Source organism: Canis lupus, chromosome 8 (assembly GCF_048164855.1).
Source record: "Canis lupus baileyi chromosome 8, mCanLup2.hap1, whole genome shotgun sequence".
Lineage (NCBI taxonomy): Eukaryota > Metazoa > Chordata > Mammalia > Carnivora > Canidae > Canis > Canis lupus.
In genome coordinates, this window is record NC_132845.1 from 34,223,061 (window position 1) to 34,243,417 (window position 20,357).

Here is a 20,357-nt window from a genome sequence, read left to right on the forward strand (position 1 = left end):
TTTCATCAGAGCACCAAACTACATGAGGTCAAAACGGATAGAAGTACAAAGAGAAATAGATGAATCCACTATCATAGCTGGAGATTTCAGCAACCTCTATTAGAAATAGACAGATCCAGAAAAAAAAATCAGTAATGACATAGCTGAACTCAACACCACCATCAATCAACTGATATCCATAGACTATTTCATCTAACAGTAGCAGAGTACACATTCTTCTCAAGCTTACATGGAACATTCACCAAGAAAGACCACATTCTGGCCCATAGCCCACACCTTAACAAATTTAAAAGAATGGATGCTCTAAGACTACAATGAAAATTAGAAATCAGTAATGGAAAGATAATCTTTTAAAATATCAAAATATGTGGAGATTTAAAAACACACTTCTAAATAAAACACAGATCAAAGAAGAAGTCTCAAGAGAAATTTTAAAATATTTTTAACTAAATTAAAATGAAGACACAATTTCTCAAAAGGAGTGAGAAGGAGTACATAGAGGGAAATATATAGCATTGAATACATATACTTAAAAATACGAAAGATCTAAAAATCAGTAATCTGTTTCCACCTCAGAAAACTAGAAAAAGAAGAGCAAATTAAATCCAAAGTAAGCAGAGGAAAAACTATGATAAGAATTAGAACAGAAATCAGTGACATTGAAAATAGAGATTTAATAGAGAAAAATCAACAAAATCAAAAGCTGGTTCTTTGAAAAGTGGTCCTACAAAGTTGGCCTGCTGATGTTAGAACTGGATCACTCACCAGTCACTTAGCAAACAATGGGGTCTTTGTTGGTAAGTGGGATGATGATAATCTATGGTATGCTGTAGCATTATGATTATTAAGGTTCATAGTCATAGTAGCTTAGGATGAAGTACTAGTAGACAGAAAAACATTACATTATGCAGCTGCCCTAATACTTGAACAGCATGGGCATAATTATAAGGATTGTGGAGTTGGCTGATTCTAATTCATTGTCTTAGAAACTCTGAAGGAAGACAATGTCAAGTTGGCTAACTATCTCCTTAAACCATGTTATGAACCCTATAAGGCTTCCATTGCAGCATTCAAAGAGATCCTTATAGACAGCTAAAAATCAGTCCCAGGATATAAATGTAAAGGTAACAGAGTTACTAAGGAAACAATGTAGAGTTTCAAAAGGTCCCCTATGCTAGTAGCAAACATCATTTTGTCTTATTTCAAGAAATTGCCACAGCCACTCCAGTTTTCAGCAACCACCACCCTGCTCAGTTGGCAGCCCTCAACATCCAGGCAAGACCCTCCACCAGCAAAAAGATCACAACAACTCACTGAAAGCTCAGATGATGCTTGGCACTTTTAATTAGAGTATATACATAGGATTTTTTAGACATAATGCTATCATACACTGAATAGACTACAGTACAGTGTAAACATACTTTTATATGAACTAGGAAACCAAAAATTTGACTCACTTTATTGAGCTCATCCAGAACCAAACTTGCAATATCTTCTCAGTATGCCTGTATTTACAGTGACATTTACTGCTGTGTACATTCCAGTTTTCTCTCTCATTAAAGTCTAATTTTTTTAAATTAAATTTAAAATCTGATCTTTGGGATGCCTGAGTGGTTCAGGTGGGTTAAGTGTCTGTCTTTGACTCAGGTCATGATCCCAGGATCCTGAGATCAAGTCCTACATCAGGCTCCCTGCTCAGTGGGAGCCTGCTTCTCCCTTTCCCTCTGCCCCTCCCCCTGCCTGTGTGCTCTCTCCCTCTCTCTCTGTCTCTCTCAATATGAGAAATAAATAAATAAAATTTAAAAAATCATAAAATAAAATTTGATCTTTATCACATAATTCCATAGGCGATAACATTTTACCTGTTCATAGGCTCCAATCTTGAGCGCTGTCTCAGGTGCAATTTTAAAAATATTTACACCATTTCCCCGCCAAAGACAGCGAATTCCTCCTTCTTTTAACATCTGCTCAAAACCGCCAATCAATCTCATTCTCCTTGACTTTGTACTATGAACCTACAAATGAACAGGAAATTTATTTTAAAATTTATTTTGTTGATAATATGTCATTGATGTTATTATTGCTAATAAAGTAATGATGATACATAAATGTATACATCTATGAACTTCAATGCCATTTTCATTGTCCTTTAGAGACATATAAAATTGATAGATTATTTCTGTTGTTGTTGTTCCCAAATACACACTTTAATCTTATATATCAAAGAGAACAACTTAAAGAAAACAGGAATAACTTAATTATCAGAAAATTTTTGCATACACAAAATGTGTTGTTGCTGCTAAAATTAAAGAGTACACTGAAATATGCACTGAGAAAGGAATGGAGGAAAGGACATCAAATTTTCAATAGTGGATACTTCTAGGTAGCAACCTGTTATGGCTTCAACTTTGTCCCCTTGAAATTTCTATGTTGAAGTCCTAATGCCCATTACCTCAGAATGTAACCTTACTTGAAGTTAGGGTCTTTACAGAGATAATCAATTTATAGTAAGGTCTAAAAGTGTGCCCTAAAATCTGATATGATTACTGTCTTTATAAAAAAGGGAAATTTGGACAGAGACATGTACAGGGCGAAGGCAATATGAAGAGACATAGAGAAAAGACAGCCATCTATGAACCAAGAGGAGAGGCCTGGAACAGATCCTTTCCTCACTGCCCTCAAGGAACCAACCATGCAGACACCTTGATCTCAGACTTAGAGCTTTCAAAACTGTGAGACAATAAAATTCTGTTGTGTAAGCCAGTCAGTATGTGATATTTTGTTAGAGCATCCTTGGCAAACCAATACAAAAGGATTACAGGTCATTTTTAATGTCTTCCTTTATACTTTTTGTAGTTTCCCATTTTTTCTAATGTATTATTTTATAATAAAAATAATATTATTATTTATTTTTAAGAAAGTTAAAATTAGAACATTAGTAAAACACCCTCTTATCTCAAATATATGAGAATAATAATGAGAAAGCAAAGTGAAATGGGCATTCTCATGTCCTGTGTGAAGAAAAAGTCTGGAATAGAATTTAACAGTATACACATATGTACACACACACAGCCTTAAAAATGTTCATAGGATTACTTAACTTCTAGGAATTCTTTCTAAATAAGTAATCTTAAATACAAAAAAAAGATTTACAAGCAATGATGTTCATCATTATGAACAATTCCGAATTATAATTTAAAAAATTTTAAAAACCATGTACATGTCCAAGAATAAGAAAAAACAATAAAAAATTTAATATGACACATCTACTTGAAATAATACAGTCATTAAAATCTATACCTGAAGAATACACAAATATTTGAAATATTTGAAGAATATTTGAAATAACATGAAAACATCCTCATGCTATACTGTTAATCACAAAAACAAAAAATAATATATAAATTATTCATAAGGTGAGCACTGCTACTGAGTAAGGGGCATTCTTTCTATAGACACAGGAGATCTGGAGAAAGAAAGCCCAAATCTGTTCAGGGTTGCATTTTGGATCAGACCTGAGTGTTCTCAACTTGGTAATTGTAAAAAAGGACAAAAAAGGGTATTTCTAGGCTGATACTACTGTGCCTCATCACCTGGTGCCCCACAAAAGCTAGCAGGATCTGCAAACTTTTTAATCTCTGCAGAAGGTGATGCCCACCACTATGTTGTCAGAAAGCCTGTGAACAAAGAGATGTGAAACCCAGGACCCAAGGGCCCAGCATTCAGCGTCTCATTGCTCCATGTGTCCTGAGACACAAATGATGCCTCTGAAGAAACAACGTGCTAAGAAAAATAAGGAAGAATCCACAGAACACGCTAAACTTTTGGCTAAGAGAAGGAAGGAAGCCAAAGGAGAATTTCAGGAAGCTTGTTGAGAAATGGAGGCTATCACCTCTGAGAGCTCCTACCTCTATATCTGAGTCTATCAGAAGTAAGATTTTCTAAGAATAACAAATAGAGATCAGACAACAACTAAAAAACCTATTCATAATCCATTACCAAACGTCACCAAGGTTACCAAAAAACGCAAAGACAATAAAACACCCAGGTATATGAATTTAATTACAAATTTAAACTCACTAGATTGTGAGTTGTTAATTTTTATACCCTTGTGACGAAAGTATTCAGCAAATACTAAATTTTGACAGTTCACAGATTAAACTATGCACTATTTTAAAACTACTATTGACAATTCATTATTCAGTAAAATAAAGATAATTAGACAACATTACCTCTAGTGAAATATCAATCAATAGTACACTCTAGGTAACTTATTTTCCAATTCCTAAAAATATGCTTTATACTTAAATAGTACAATAGAACCATGCTATTATGTAGTTGCCAGGGTCTATAGATAATCGATTAATAAGACTAATTGTATCTTATCACTTCTTTGATATATTCAGTTAGAGTTCTGAAAAAACTTCTAGTAGAGTGTTCTATTATTACTTCAAATAAAAATTAATTTAAATAGCACACAAGCATCCTTAAGAAAATTAAGAAATATTTTAATATTACAAATAAGAAAATTTACATTTTCAGAAAAATGTGAAATTTTAATGAGAAACTACCTGCATTATGACTTTCAAGCGGTCAAATGGTGCTGTGCATGTCCTTGCAACTGCACCAGCTATTCCTCCTGCCACCAAACGCCTCCACCAATCTCCAGAACGCTTTTCTTCTTCAGTAAATTCATCTGGAATAGATATACTCTCCCCTATGTCAATTATCTGATGAAATGTAAATATGAATTACACAATAAAGAAAAGTATAAACTCTTGGTAAATTAATAGGATAATTTTTTAAAGGATAACTTTTTACAAAGACCAAAACCCAAAGACTGTTTTCATATCTCACCTCCTGTTAATGAATACTGACAATTTTCTCACCACTTGTACTATACCAAATGATTTTTTTTTAATTTTTTTATTTATTTATGATAGTCACAGAGAGAGAAAGAGAGGCAGAGACACAGGCAGAGAGAAGCAGGCTCCATGCACCGGGAGCCCGACGTGGGAATCGATCCTGGGTCTCCAGGATCGCGCCCTAGGCCAAAGGCAGGCGCCAAACCGCTGCGCCACCCAGGGATCCCCCAAATGATTTTTAATAATACATTCACATATAGATTTAAAATCTGTAAAATACATTCCTATTAAATTAGAGTTATTAATTTTAAATTATCAAGCTATTTAGATTCATCTTTTCCATGAAAAATGTAAACTCTCAGGCAGGGATCATGTCCTAGTCACACAGCACAATGCCTGCCACACAATATGTTAGGAATAAATGCTTAATTAAGTTTCTCTATTTTATTTCAAATTCTCTCAAATTCCACTATGTACTTACCTATTCTGTCAGAATTCGAGAGTGGTAGTTTATACGCTTTAACTTCTTTCTCTATTATTTACATTGACTCTTCTCTCAAATGACAATTTTGTTTTTAAAACTCTGGACTCGAACAGCGTTTGCATTTCACTTTGTTTTTAGTCATCATACATATTTTTGCTAAGATTAGCCATTTTTTACTAAATGTTGAGGCAATGTGACTCCCTGGTGAGAGTGTCACACTGAACGCAGAGGATCTAGGTTTCGTTTTTCACTTGTCAATCACTAGGTTTCAAGTGACAAGTCAATTCCCTGCTTCTTAGTTTTCCCACCTTCATTTATGCATTCATTGAGTGTCCCCTTCACAAGTACCATTCCACCTCAGGACTTTGTCCTTGATTTTCCATTTACCTAGGACATTTCTCCTTGGCTCTTTCCATGGAGTCCTCTCTAATACTTAGCACAATACTAATTAATTCATTTCCATCTTTTGCTTGTTTCCTCCTTTAGAACATAAGCCTGAGAAGAGCAGCAATGTGGTCTTTTTTGTGCGTGGTTGTATACCTTGCACTTTGGTCAGTGGAGATAAGTGTGCTGAGTAAATATTTGCTGAATTAATTAACACATCAGGTGCTGGACTGTGTATTCATAATATGGTGCAGAAATTAGTTTCTTTACTCTGTGATCTTACAGTATAATACAAAAGACAGGAAAGGAAACAAGCAGTTATAATACAGAGGAATAAGTATGGTAACAAGGGTAGCAAAAAGAGTGTCTTAACACAGTACAGAGATATTTAATGGAGTGTAGAATTCTTTTATTTTTGTGGTGGGAGGAGATGAGTGGAACTGTCAAGGTACACTTTTTACGTAAAGTGACTTAGAAGTAGCAAAGTAATATGAATCCAGGTATTCTGACTTCAAAGGTTGCTTTCTTTTTTTTTTTTTTAATTTATTTATTTATTCATGATAGACACAGAGAGAGAGAGAGAGAGAGAGAGGCAGAGACACAGGCAGAGGGAGAAGCAGGCCCCACGCTGGGAGCCCAATGCGGGACTCGATCCCGGGACCCCAGGATCGCGCCCCGGGCCAAAGGCAGGTGCCAAACCGCTGAGCCACCCAGGGATCCCCAAAGGTTGCTTTCTTGTCCATCACACTGTACTATCTCCCTATAGGAGTAGGGATTAACCAACGGAATGTTCTAGGCAAAGAAAATAATTTGTTCAAAGACAGCAGATATTCTAAGAACTGCAAGACTATCTATAGGGATGGAAAGAAGGTAAAGCAAGGCTAAAGACTTTAGAATAATGTTGACATTTCTGGCTTGGGCAACAAGGAAGGTGATGACATCATTCAGTGAAATGGTAAAAGAATGTCTAGGGGACAAATGATGTAGTATATGTTTGAGGTGTCCCAATTAATATCCAATAAATGCTTGCACATGTAGAATGAAGGTGTGCTCCAAAGACATAAGATTTGGAGCAATCGGGATCCCTGGATGGCGCAGCGGTTTAGCGCCTGCCTTTGGCCCAGGGCGCGATCCTGGAGACCCGGGATCGAATCCCACGTCAGGCTCCCGGTGCATGGAGCCTGCTTCTCCCTCTGCCTGTGTCTCTGCCTCTCTCTCTCTGTGTGACTATCATAAATAAATAAAAATTAGAAAAAAAAAAAGATTTGGAGCAATCAATTGGCCTGTATCTGGTAGCTCAACGTGGAAGAGTAAGTAGGATTGCCTAGAAAAAAATGTACAGAGTGAGAGGCAAGGAAGGTTGAAAATAGAACATAGAAGAAAACTAATATATGAGACAGGCTGAGGAGGATGATCCTCAAGGGAGACAGAAAAGTAATGACAGAGAGGTGGGAAGAAAGCCAAGAGAATGCACTGCCAAGGAAGCCAACTGAAGAGAACATTTGAAAAGAGAAAGCAGGAAGATCTAGAAAATACCCACTGAACTAACAGTAGGGAGATTGGATTGGTAAAAGAATTTCTATAAAGTAGTGAAAGCAAAGCCAGTTAGTTGAGAAGTGAATGAGAAGTATAGCTGTGAAGAGAGAAAAAAGATAAGGCAGCTAGAGGGGACTTCAGTAGGATTACACTTTTTAAAAATGGTACTGACTTAAATATGTTAAATCTTGTGCTTAAATGCAGGATATTTAAACGCAAAAATAAAGGAGATAATGCAGAGGCTAAGGCCTCTGAATAAGTCAAAGATGAAATCAAAGGGGAAATGAAAAAAATACCTTGAGACAAATGAAAGCACAACATACCAAAACTTATGGCACACAGCAAAAGCAGTTCTTAGAGGGAAGTGCATAGCAATACAGGCCTACCACAAGAAACAAAAAATCTCAATCTAAATTTAAACCTTAAAGAACTAGTATTATGCTAAGTGAAATAAGTCAGATAAAGACTGACCATATGATTTCACTCATATGTGGAATTTAAGAAAACAAAACAGATGAACATAGGGTAAGGGAAGGAAAAATAAAATTAGATGAAAACAGAGAGGGAAGCAAACTCTTAACACAAGGAAACAAACTGAGAGTCACTCGGGCGGGGGGAGTGGATGGAGGGATAGGATAGCTGGGTGATGACCAAAGTGAGCAAAAAGAAGGAAATAACAAAGATCAGAGCAGAAATAAATGAAATAGAGACCAAGAACAAAAACAAACAATAAAAATAAAAGATCAACAAAACTAAGTGCTGTTTTTTAAGAAAAGATAGACAAAATTGGCAAACCTTAGCTAGACTAAAATGAGAGAAGACTCAAATAAATAAAAGCTAAAACAAAAGAAGAGGCATTACAACTGATACCACAGAAATACAATGGGTCATAAGACACTACTTTGAACAATTATATGCCAATAAGTTGTATAATCTAGAAGAATTAGGGAAATTCCTAGGCACATACAACCTACTAAGACTGAATCATGAAGAAACAAAATCTGAACAGACCAATAATGACAAAGCAAATTGAATCACTAATCAAAAAATCTCCCAACAAAGAAAAGCCCAGAACCAGATGGTATCACTGGTGAATTCTACCAAAATTTAAAGAAGAATTAATGCCAATCATTCCCAAACCCTACCAAAAAAATAAAAAGAATGGAACCCTTCCAAACTCATTTTTGTAATACCAGTATTACTCTGATAATAAGGTCAGACAAGGACACTACAAGAAAACTACAAACCAATAGCCCTAATGAACAAAAATATCAGCAAATAGAATACAATGGCATATTAAAAGGATCACAATAAATGGGATTTATCCTTGGAATGCAAAGATGGTTAAACATACACAAATCAAAAAATGTGATATATCACACTAACAGAATTAAGGATAAAAATCATATGATCATCTCAATAGATGCAGAAAAAGCATTTGACAAAATTCAACGTCCTTTCCTGATTAAAACTATAAAAGAATTGGGTATAGAATGAATATAACTCAACATATTAAAGGCCATATATGACAAGCCCATAGCTAACATAATATTCAATGATTAGAGGTTGAAAGCCTTTCCTTGAAGATCAGGAACAAGATAATTGGTGACTATTCTTCTCACCAATCCTATTCAACATAATTCTGAAAGTCCTAGCCACAGCAGTTGAGCAAGAAAGAGAAACAAAAGGAATTTAGGGGCACCGGAGTGGCTCAGTCAATTAAGCTTCTGACTCTTGACTTCAGCTCAGATCATGATCTCAGGGTCATGACACTGAGCCCCGTGTCAGGTTACATACTGAGCATGGAGCCTGCTTAAGATTCTCTCTCCTTCTTCCTCTGCCCTTCCCTACACACTCTTTCTTGGAAAAAAAAAAAAAAAAAGGCAGCCAAATCAGAGGGAAAGTAAAATTGTCTCTGTTACAAATGATATGGTATTACATATAGAAAATCCTAAAGACTCCACCAAAAATCTGTTAGAACTAATCAATGAAATCAGTAAGGTTGCAAGATACAAAATCAATATATAAAAATCAGCTGCATTTCTATACACTAACAACAAAATATCTGAAAAAGAAATATAAAAAACAATTTCATTTATAATAGCATCAAAAACAATAAAATACTTAGGAAAAAATTTAACCAAGGAGGTAAGAGACTTGCACACTGAAAACTAGGTAATATTGATAAAAGAAATTGAAAATGACACAAATCAATGGAAATATATACTATGCTCATGAATTGAAAGAATTAATACCGTTAAATGTCCACATGCCCAAAGCCACCTATACATTCAATGCAATCCCTAACAAAATTCCAATGGCATTTTTCACAGAAATAGAAAAAAAAAATCCTAGAATGCACATGGAAACACAAACTCCAAATAGCCAAAGCAAACCTGAGAGAGAACAAAGCTGGAGGCAATATACTCCTTGATTTCAAGCTATACTACAAAGCTATAGTAAAGAAAATAGTATGATACCAGACCAAAAATAGATACATAAACCAATGGAACAGAATTGAGAGCCCAGAAATAAACCCTTACATATACAGTAAACTCATATTTGACAAAGGAGCCAAGAATATTTAGTGGACAAGGAATAGTGTCTTCAAAGAATGATGTTGGGAAAACTGGATAATCACATGCAGCAGAATGAAATTGGATCCCTACGTTAAACCCCTCAGAAAAATTAACTCAAAATGGATTAAAAACTCAAACATAAGATCTGAAGCTGTAAAACTCCTTAAAGGAAACAAGGAAAAATGACCTTTACGTGGGTCTTGGCAATGGCCTTTTGGATATGACACCAAGAGAATAAATAACAAAAGTAAACATTAGACAAATCAGTCAGTTAAGTGTCCAACTCTTTATTTTTGCTCAGGTCATGATTTCAGGGTCCCTCCCTACTTGTCTCCCTCTCCCTCTGCCTCTTCCCCTGCTTGGTTAAGTATGCACACTCCCTCTCTCTCTCTCATAAATAAATAAAGCATTAAAAAAAGAAATCAGGATCTCAAAAAGATACCTGTACCTCCATGTTCACTGCAGCATTATTCACAATAACCGAGTTAGGAAAATAACCTAAGTGCCATAGATGAATAAATAAAGAAGCTGCCATATACACAATGGATTATTATCCAGCCATTAGAAAGAAGAAAAATCTGCTATTTGCAACAATTTGGATGGTCCTCAAGGGTATTATGCTAAATGAAATGAATCAACCAGAGAAAGACAAATATATTTTATGGCATCACTTACATATGGAATCTAAAAAAGCCAAATTCATAGAAATAGTAGAATGGTAGTTACCAAGAGCTGGGGATTGAGGGAAATGAGAAGGTGTTGGTCAAAGGACAAAAACTTCTGGTTATGAGGTGAATAAATTCTGGGGACCTAACATACAGCATGGTGATTACAGTTCATAATGTACTGAAAGTTTCTAAGAGAATAAATCTTAAATGTCCTCACCACAAAAAAGAAATGACAATTATATGAGGGTAATGAAGGTGTTAACAACCCTACTGTGGCAACCATTTCACAATACATAAGTGTATCAAATATCAATGTTGTACACCTCACACAATGTCATATGTCAATTCTATCTCAACAAATCTTGAAAAAAATAGACAAAGATAAAAACAAACAATTCATAGAAAAGAACATGTAACTCTCTAGTGTTTCTATGAAGACATGTTAGGAATGAACATTAAGACAAAATACCACCTTATACTCAACAGAGTGAAAATAATAGAAAATTTGATAATACCAAGCAATTTGTAGAGAAACAGGAACCTTCATGCATTGCTGGTGGGAATGTAAGCTGGTATATAAAGTCATTTGGGAGGTAACATGGCTATCTTTCTTAGGATTAAGACCAGATAACCTCATAAAATTTGCAAAGGCATAATATATCCTTTTGATTCAGAAATCCAGGTGAAATTCTCTAAGGTACAAAAGAGGAAAGTTTGCATTTATAGATTTATTGATTTATTGATTTATTTGATGAAGCTGGAGAAAATCTAGATGTCTATTACTAGGGAATGGATAAAGAAGAGTGCTAAATGCATCCTATGTAGTAGTTAGAAGCAATAAACTAGGTGAACACATAATATCAAGGACAAATTTTAAAATCATAACGCCGAGTGAACAAATCAAGAAATCAATTGTGGCCTTTAGCAGACTACTATCTGTCTAAATTAAACACACACACACGGGATCCCTGGGTGGCGCAGCGGTTTGGCGCCTGCCTTTGGCCCAGGGCGCGATCCTGGAGATCCGGGATCGAATCCCACGTCAGGCTCCCGGTGCATGGAGCCTGCTTCTCCCTCTGCCTGTGTCTCTGCCTCTCTCTCTCTCACTGTGTGCCTATCATGAATAAATAAAAATTAAAAAAAAAATAAATAAATAAATAAACACACACACACGAAACACTACATGATTCCTAAGAATATATACATATCGAAGACACAGACTATACATGTTAGAATAAGTACCTATCATAATAAGTAACATTTATTGAAGATAAATGTTACCTGCCCAGCTCTTTTCTAAATTCACTAATGTACTAATTTAATTCTCAAAACTCTTACCATTGTTATCTCCAGTATATAATTGAGAAAACTGAGGCACAGAGGGGTTATATAGCTAGTGGTTGACAGAAATGAAGCTCAGCCCTAGGCATCTGACTCTGAAACCTCTGCTCTTCATCCTGCCCTATAGTATCCATGAGAGGGATGCAAATAGTAGCCATGAATAAATGATTAACTTAACCCTCTGCATCTGAGATCTAAAAAAGAAAAAAGTGTTTTATTATAAAACCTCATCTGTCCCCCACAACTCTGAGTCAAGTGCTTACATAACAAGAACAGATAGATTATACATTTATTCCTTTCTGATTCTGAAATTTTGAGTCTTAATCTTTTACTTTACATTTCCTAGGACAGAAAGCTGAGTATATCATTCCTGATATACTCTGTGAAAAAGAGAAAAGTATATTATTTTTCCACTTTCCTAGGACAGTTAACTATATCAGAGTAATTCTCAACACAAAGTAGACCCTTTCAGTAAATGAGTATCTACCGTAAGTTCTAAGTTTTAGCAGACAAAGAAACTGTAATAGCTACGTTTGTACATATAATACTAACACTCTTTGCTCAACTAGTAGAACATTATAAGGAGGGAATAGTGTTGTTATTTTAGCCACTGAGGCTGGAAGTATTATAAAGATTATGTAATCATAATAACAGATATGACATTTGTGGCAAAAAGAAAAATAGAGCAAAATATAAAGCAATCTTACAGTAGAATGCTTCCAGAAACGAGCAATTTCATCAATATTTGTTGCAGGATGAAGTAAAAAGTAGTACTTCCATTCATCCCAGTCTACTGTCAATGTTCCATCACCATCGATGCTGGAATTTAAAACAAAAATAGTGCTTATAACATTTATAACAAATACTCTAAAAATAAGTACTAAGTATAAGAATTACTATTGAACATTTTAAAAGTTTCTAAGACATATCTTATGTTAATTGTTCTTACATAGAGACAACCTAAGTGTCTACTAATGGATGAATGGATAAAGAAAATGTGGCATGATGCACACACACACATATACACATGTGCACTTGCTGTGGAATATTATTCAGTCACAACAAAGAAGGAAATCTAGCCATTTAATACAACATAGATGGAACTTGAGGGCATTTTGCTAAGTGAAATAAGTCACACAGAGAAAGACAAATACCATTTGATCTCACTCATAAGTGAAATCTTAAAAAAAGAAAGAAAGAAAGAAAAGAGCTCATAGATACAGACAACAGATTGGTGGGTGGCTGCCAGAGGCAGAGGTTTAGGGGATGAGTGAAATGGGTGAAAAAGGTCGAAAGTTACAAACTCCAGTTCTAAAATAAGTAAGTCATGCGAATGTAATGTACAGCATGTAACTATAGGTAATATGCCATACTGCATATTTTTAAAAGTTGCTAAGGGAGTAAATCTTAAAGGTTCTCATCACAAGAAAAAAATTTTAAATACATATGGTGACAGATGTTAACTAGACTTACTGTGATAAAAATATATATATTACATTGTACACCTGAAACTAACATTACACATCAATTATACCTCAATAAAATATAAATAAATTTAAGTTTTAACTACAAAAAATAGTTTCTTATATGATAAGTTTCTAATCACAAAAAATAATAGTAATAAGAGAGGAAACTTTGGAAGGGATGGATATGTTTATGGCATAGATTGTGGTAATAGTTTCCTCGGTATATACTTACCTCCAAACTTATCAAGTTGCATATATTAATTATGCACAGCTTTTTGTACATAAAAAAATTAAAAATTTTAAAAATCAATTGCTCAAGCAAATTACACCTATTCTTTAAACTAAAAGCAGGGAGAATTTTATTCTAGGAACTCTACAAAGTATGTACACTTTATTATTTAGTCAACAGTATTCTCATAATTCAATAAATTCCTTAACAATCTTTCTTATAACTCTGTCAATAAAAGCTGATATTATCAAACCTAAAAAGGCAGGCAGGCAGACGGGAAAGGAGGGAGGCAGGGAGAGAGGGAGGAGCTACACCTATAGCAATTACTTTCTAACATGGAATATTAAATAAAAATTAAAACTATCAAAAATAAAGATAAGGGCTGACCTTTGTAGAATTTTTTTTGCCTGAGCTTCAGAAATATGCATACCCAGTGATTTCAAAGCAGCAATTATTTCTGAAGTTTCTATTATTCCTTTAAAAAGTGAAAAAATATCAAATTAAAGTATCTTAAAAGATAACAAGGCAAAATATACTTAGAATACAATAGTCTTTTAAAAGCCCATATTTTTTTACCTGTATTCCCATACTCACAATAAAAAGGCTAAAAGCTCTGAAAACTACATGACTTTTTATAAATTTGGCACCAAAATTTATTTGGTAGTCAATTATTTATCTGATTTTGTGTGATCATTCATTTGTTTCACTGAAGAAATGTTCATGTATATAATTGCACTGTGATGCTCCAAACCCCACTTGGAGTATTATATATCATATATGCACTATATTGCTTTTCTCAAAACCCAAATTCTAAATTTCTAAATACATTTTACCCTAAGGGTTTCCATAAGAGACTGTACATCTGCAACAGATCTAGATTATTGTACCTACTTGGAAAAAAATTAAAGAGCTAACTCCAAAGAGGTAAGTTTTTAAAGAAATAACATACCTAAAATACAATACAACGCAAACTTTAACACAACCATATCCTGTGTTAAATAACTTGAATCAACTGATATATTTAATACAAGCCTGCTATGCATCACAATCTCATGCTACTGGATGTTGTGAAGGAAAAATTAAGCATTCCATATGCTCCTCAAACTCCAAAACACTTAACTCATCGTGTCACTCTCCAAGTCCAAAAAATCTTTGATCCCTCCCTTGTGTAAAACAAATAAGTGAGGCTACTCAATGTTTTACAATATAAGGGCATTTTCATGTTTAAAAAAAAATCAGCCTAATGTAACCTAGTTGAAAATTATATAACAACAAAAAACTACTATAAACTCAGTCACATCTTTATTTTCTATTTTATGAACCATGGCTGTGTCTGCATACATTTATAAATAGCATACATATGTATTAGCCCATAGACAAAGCCTAGTATTTGTGCATAGAATTGTGATCACTCCAAGGCCCCTAGTGTTCCAAGCTCCACAGGGTAGAATTTACTGGTCTATTCCTTAACCTAGAAATCAAATTTTTCTCCAACTGGGGAAACAGAATCCTCTGCTTTATATCCCATTACAATGTTCGAACACTATATTAATTAATTTGATAATTTAAAAAATTTTTGAAAGTGTACTATTAAAATCACTATGTTAAATGTGAGAGAAGCCAGAGATTAATAAAACAACAGCCCTTGAGGAGCTTGTATGGATGAACTTATTTATTTTAAAAATATATCACTCTGTGCCAAATATATGTTACAGAAAGGTTATGAATAAAAAGTACTGCAGGGATAAATAAGAGTTAAAAGTCACAGATGAAGTACTATAATGGATAAACAAGAGATCACCAAAGAAACAAAAAACATTTTTCAGCAAAAGGTACAGTATGAGCAAGGTACACTTACTTGTTTAACAAAGATTGATTGCAAATTTACATACGGTACTAGAAAGCAGGATAATAGCTACTTTGAAGGGTGGTAGTGATTTGGATGGGATGTAAAAGGGACATTCCTGAGATGCTAGTAATATTCTGCTTCTTAATCTGGATGCTGTTTTCATGCTGTATGTTTATCTCAGAAAAATTTGTGGAGCTTTTACTTAGAATTTATGCACATTGCTATATATATTATATGTCAATGAAATCTTCCCCCAAAAATAGTAAGTTAGGGCCAAACTTGAAATGCCATATTAACCAATTCTCACCTTGACAATTTCCTAATTCTGCCTTTGTTCAAACTATAATCTCTCTGCTCAAGAAACCCTTTGGGTTTTTTTGTTTTTTTAAATATTTATATATTTATCTGAGAGAGAGAGAGAGAGAGAGAGAGAGAGGAGAGAGAGCATGTGAGTAATGGGAGAGGGGGAGAGAGAAAAACTAAAGTACACTCACTGCTGAGCATGGAGCCCAACACAGGGCGCCATCCCATGACCCTAAGATCATGACATGAGCCGAAAGCAAGAGTTGGATATTCAATTGACTGAGGCACCCAGGTGCCCCTAAAGAAGAAAGAGGAAAGAAAAAAAGCCCCTCAGCCTTTTTTTTTTTTCTGTTTATGTATTGATTCAGCACAAAACTAAATTGTCCCTGGGCACAATAAAGCTCTTCCTATATTGCTTCAACAGCAACTATCAAAGTCTACCTTTTGTGTCTTTATTATTAATTTACCCAAAATTGTTAACTTCAGAACTCTTTTGTTAACACAAATCCAAGTGCAACAGTTCACATATAGTGCTCAAAAACTGTTTACTTGATTGAACTAAAATACATCAAGCAATTTTTACCTGAAAGAAGCTAAAATTCCAAGCTAAGATGTAGAAAAAAATTAGGTAATGAGATCCAGAATATGATGAAGGCCTATGAACTAAAGATTCAAAGTTGTCTTTAATTATTTGCAGCAAATTTTCACTGAGAAGATAGACTTGAAATGAATTCAGCAGAATAACAGTAGTTAGATGGAGAGGAGGACCGCAACCATTCCAGCATTGCAATTCCAGGAAGAAATGCAAAATATTCCATTGCTGTACCAGCAATTTATTGCTAAATAACAAACTATCCAAAAAAGGTAACAAACTATCCCAAAATTTAGTGGTTAAAAACGATGTGTTTGATTATGAGTATGCAATCTGAGCTTGATTAAACTTACTGGTTCTTCTGCTGGTCTTGCCTGAGCCCCTCCTGTGAATTTAATCATCTGAAGGTTCGTTCAACTACAGCTAGAAATCCAAGACGGTTTCACTCATGTCTGTTAGTTAGCTCAGATGGAAATGTAGAACAATTGAAAACTAAATGAGCGATCTCTCCAGCTGGGTTGATAGATCTCTTTTCAGGTGGCTCAGGATGTGAAGAAAGAGAATTCCAACAGGACAAGTTTCAATGTACAAGTACTTTTTAAAGCCTTGCTAATGTCCTAATGGCTGAAGTAAGTCAAATGGCCAAGCCTAGGCCTGTATGGTTCACGGCTAACAAAGGCATACATCCTGAGAGATGTGATTCACTGGGAGAGCCAATGGAAAGCAAAATTATTTAACCTTCCTTAGCCTCAGTGTTTGTTCTCACCTCTAAAAATGCAGTTACTGTGATGACTTGTGTAAGACAAAAATAAGACATAGCAAATAAAGTCTAATAAAGTTAGTCCCTCTCCTACCATTTCCTCAATATCCAAAAAAAAAAAATCCATTAAAAGAAGAATCTTACTGATGAAATTATGTTCAATAATTACTTCATTCACATCATTATAACCGCATTCCATGGACATTTTGGCTGAATGGGAGCAGGAGCTCAGATACTACTTGTTGAGAGAAGTTAAATAGATCAGATCACATTGGGGCTTGAGCACTTCCTGCTAGTGAGTTTAACAGTACACCAGCCCACATGCATCCTCTTGCCCCCACTGATTGGCATAAGGCCTGGAAGGCCTCCTGGGGGACAGAAAGCAGGTGGTAAAAACTGAATCTTGTCTACTATTAATTTTTAACAAATACAATGTGTAATGAGCTGGGAGAGTCCCAACAGGAACAATGATATCAGGAAGGAAAAGCAGGGGATGATCTGATGTAATGAGCCAGATCCCGTAATAGAACTCAGAAGGAAATGTTGGCTCCAGGGTCAATGACACACACCTGATACCAGAAATTACCCTATCTCAGCCAATATGGAAGCAATTGGGCACTCTGGAAGAAAGTGACTGCATGTTCATATGAATTGAGAAAACTGTACCTTGAGGCCCCAAATATTCTAGTATTTCAGACACTTGATTAAGTATAACAGTGGGGAGGAGTTTCCCAGGGCTGCCACAACAAAGTACCACAATCTGGGTAGCTTAGAACAACAGGAATTTGTCTTACAGTTTTGGAAGGCAGAAGTCTGAAAACAAGGTGTCATGTCAGCAGGGCCATGCTCCCTCTGAAGATACCAGAGAAGGATCTATTAGTGCTTGTCTCCTTGCTTCTAGTAGCTGCAGGTATTCCTTGGCTTGTTGATGCATCATCACTTCATCCCTGACTCCATGATACTAAATGGACATTTCACATCATCTTCCTCTGTGCATATCTGCTTCTGAGTTCAAATTTCCCCTTTATATGACACCAGTCATATTACGTATTGGGCACTAATGTCATTTTAACTTATTACTTCTGTAAAGACCTATTTCCAAATAAGGTCACAGTATGAGGTACAGGAGGTCACAGTATGAGGTACAGGAGGAGTATGAGGTACAGGTACAATTCAACACATAACAGAGGATATATTCCCTTTTCCACACAAAAAGCATGCTGGCCAAAGTAAATTGGCTGAGCTCTACACAAAAGTGGTCACTGAAGCAACAATGATGACACAGAAAGAAGGCAGCTCAATCAGACCTAGCACCTCTGCTAGTGCCTAAGCTCTGCAGCTCAGGTGGGCAGTAGCCCTGGGGCCAACAGTAGAGCTTCATACCAACTGTCACAGCTCAAAACAAATGAAGCCCATGGGAATTTGGCAATAGCTCTACCACAATAGTACCTCTGCAGAACTTTGGGGACTGAGCTGTGATATTCCAGTTTGACTAGTCAAGGCAGAAATTCAAAGATCTATATTGCTAATCACTATATTACTTTCAGATTTCCATCTTGCCTCAGAAAAAGTATTTTCTTTATTACTAAGAGCTATAAGCACTGATTTGCAGCTTTACCAGAGACAATAGTAGCATTGTGTTTTTACTAAGGACATTATAATTTCACTGGTTATCTGACACAGTGGATTTTCAGCTTACAAATGACGATCATGGTGGTAATCACCAATAACAGTGAAATTCCAGAATAGCACAAGAGCAGAACTATCCAGCCAAGATCAGCAGCAATTGATGACCAGTTCTAACTGAAAAACATTAGTAAATAGACTAAAACTTCTGGGTATTATTTCAGTAGCAGGACCCAGAAAGGCCTTTTTCTTTCTGGAAAGTGAATGGAAGCTTGAAGCCCTGAAATTTGGGTATCACAGGTCACTAAAGCCTGCGACATTCAGGTTACACTTTGTTTTACCCAAGAATCCATCAGTATGACCCTTATCTGCTGGTACACTTAGAACTGGTACACAGTATAGCTCTCTTGGTACACTTAGAATTTTTCAATTAACAAAAACTAGATTTCTGAAAACTTAAAAATTAATACATATGTTTCCTAAATAGGGTATAATTGGGTTCTAATTACCCACGGTTGCTTAGCCATATTTGGATGCAGAAATGGTGTTCTACTTTTACCTATAGTCTTTCTGATTTAAGGGTTTGTGACAAAGTACACCTTTCCTCTGTAAATCAGCATGGATACTGGCTGCAACACTATGTATAAGAGTACAAGATTGGAAACATCCCAAATGTCTTACAATATAGGAATGATAAGTCAACTCATAAACAGAATATTTCAGAGTCATTAAAAACTATGTTTGTGAAGAATATTAAATGAAATGAAAATGCTTACATTATAACATTAAAAGAAAAAAGTAGGACACCAGATGACATGTAGTGTGACTACAATTTCATTTAAAGAGAGAAAGAGAAACCAAGAAAGAAAACGGAAATTAGAAAGTCCAGAAGGAAATATAAAAACACATTAAAATGTTAAAACTGATCCCCACACAGCAGGGTTACAAGTAACTTTAACTTTCTTTTAAGATATTTTCTGTGTTATCTAATTTTCCCGCAACCAAACTATTTTCAAAATCAGCAAGTAAACAATGTCATTTTTAAAATTACCATATACTTTCAGCTCATACATTGCAGAAGAGTGGAGAGGCCTACTCCCTAAGCCAAGGAGCTCTAAATTCAGAGGACAAATTATGTTATTAAAAAAAAAAGTAACAACACAAAAATTATAACAATATAATAATATATATATAGTTTATATATTATTCTCAGAAACAAAAAATTACTGCTAGATATGTAATAAAAATAACTAAATCATTGATGGTACAAGTCAGTTAAAGGTTGATAAAACAATGTCCTTTGGTACTGACAATTATTAATATTAAGCTAATTGGGAATAAAACACAAACACATACCATCATTATTTTTGTCCAGACTATTAAATGCCAGCCTCATTTTTTTCTCGTGGTCTTTAAGGTACTGCATAAATTCTCCAAAGTCCAATCCTGAATCGTCATTGGTATTTCCAGCTTTAAAAATCTCCTACAAGAAAAAAGAAACTCATTGCAGAGATGTACTGCAAGTAGATACACTATAGCATGCTAACATTGGCACATTTCACTCACATTAATTATTGTCTTCGTTTTTCAGTCACAGCTACAAGACTAAGTACATTTGTGATTTTTTTAAACTTGTGCAATTATTAGAGTCAATAGTCACCATGTCATTTCAAAT

At 35.0% G+C, this 20,357-nt stretch overlaps 1 protein-coding gene across 5 annotated transcripts in view; it reads right to left on the reverse strand.

The window, feature by feature from the left end:
- Positions 1–20,357, reverse strand: part of LOC140638075 (mitochondrial adenyl nucleotide antiporter SLC25A24-like) — a 49,815-nt gene that overhangs the window by 9,908 nt on the left and 19,550 nt on the right. For all 5 annotated transcript variants that reach the window (XM_072834761.1, XM_072834759.1, XM_072834762.1 and 2 more), the window contains exons 2-6: positions 20,039–20,165; positions 13,940–14,027; positions 12,565–12,676; positions 4,572–4,730; positions 1,863–2,015 (exon numbers count right to left, since the gene is read on the reverse strand). In XM_072834761.1, the coding sequence (XP_072690862.1) occupies positions 1,863–2,015; positions 4,572–4,730; positions 12,565–12,676; positions 13,940–14,027; positions 20,039–20,165 (639 nt within the window). The remainder of the gene's footprint in view (positions 1–1,862; positions 2,016–4,571; positions 4,731–12,564; positions 12,677–13,939; positions 14,028–20,038; positions 20,166–20,357) is intronic.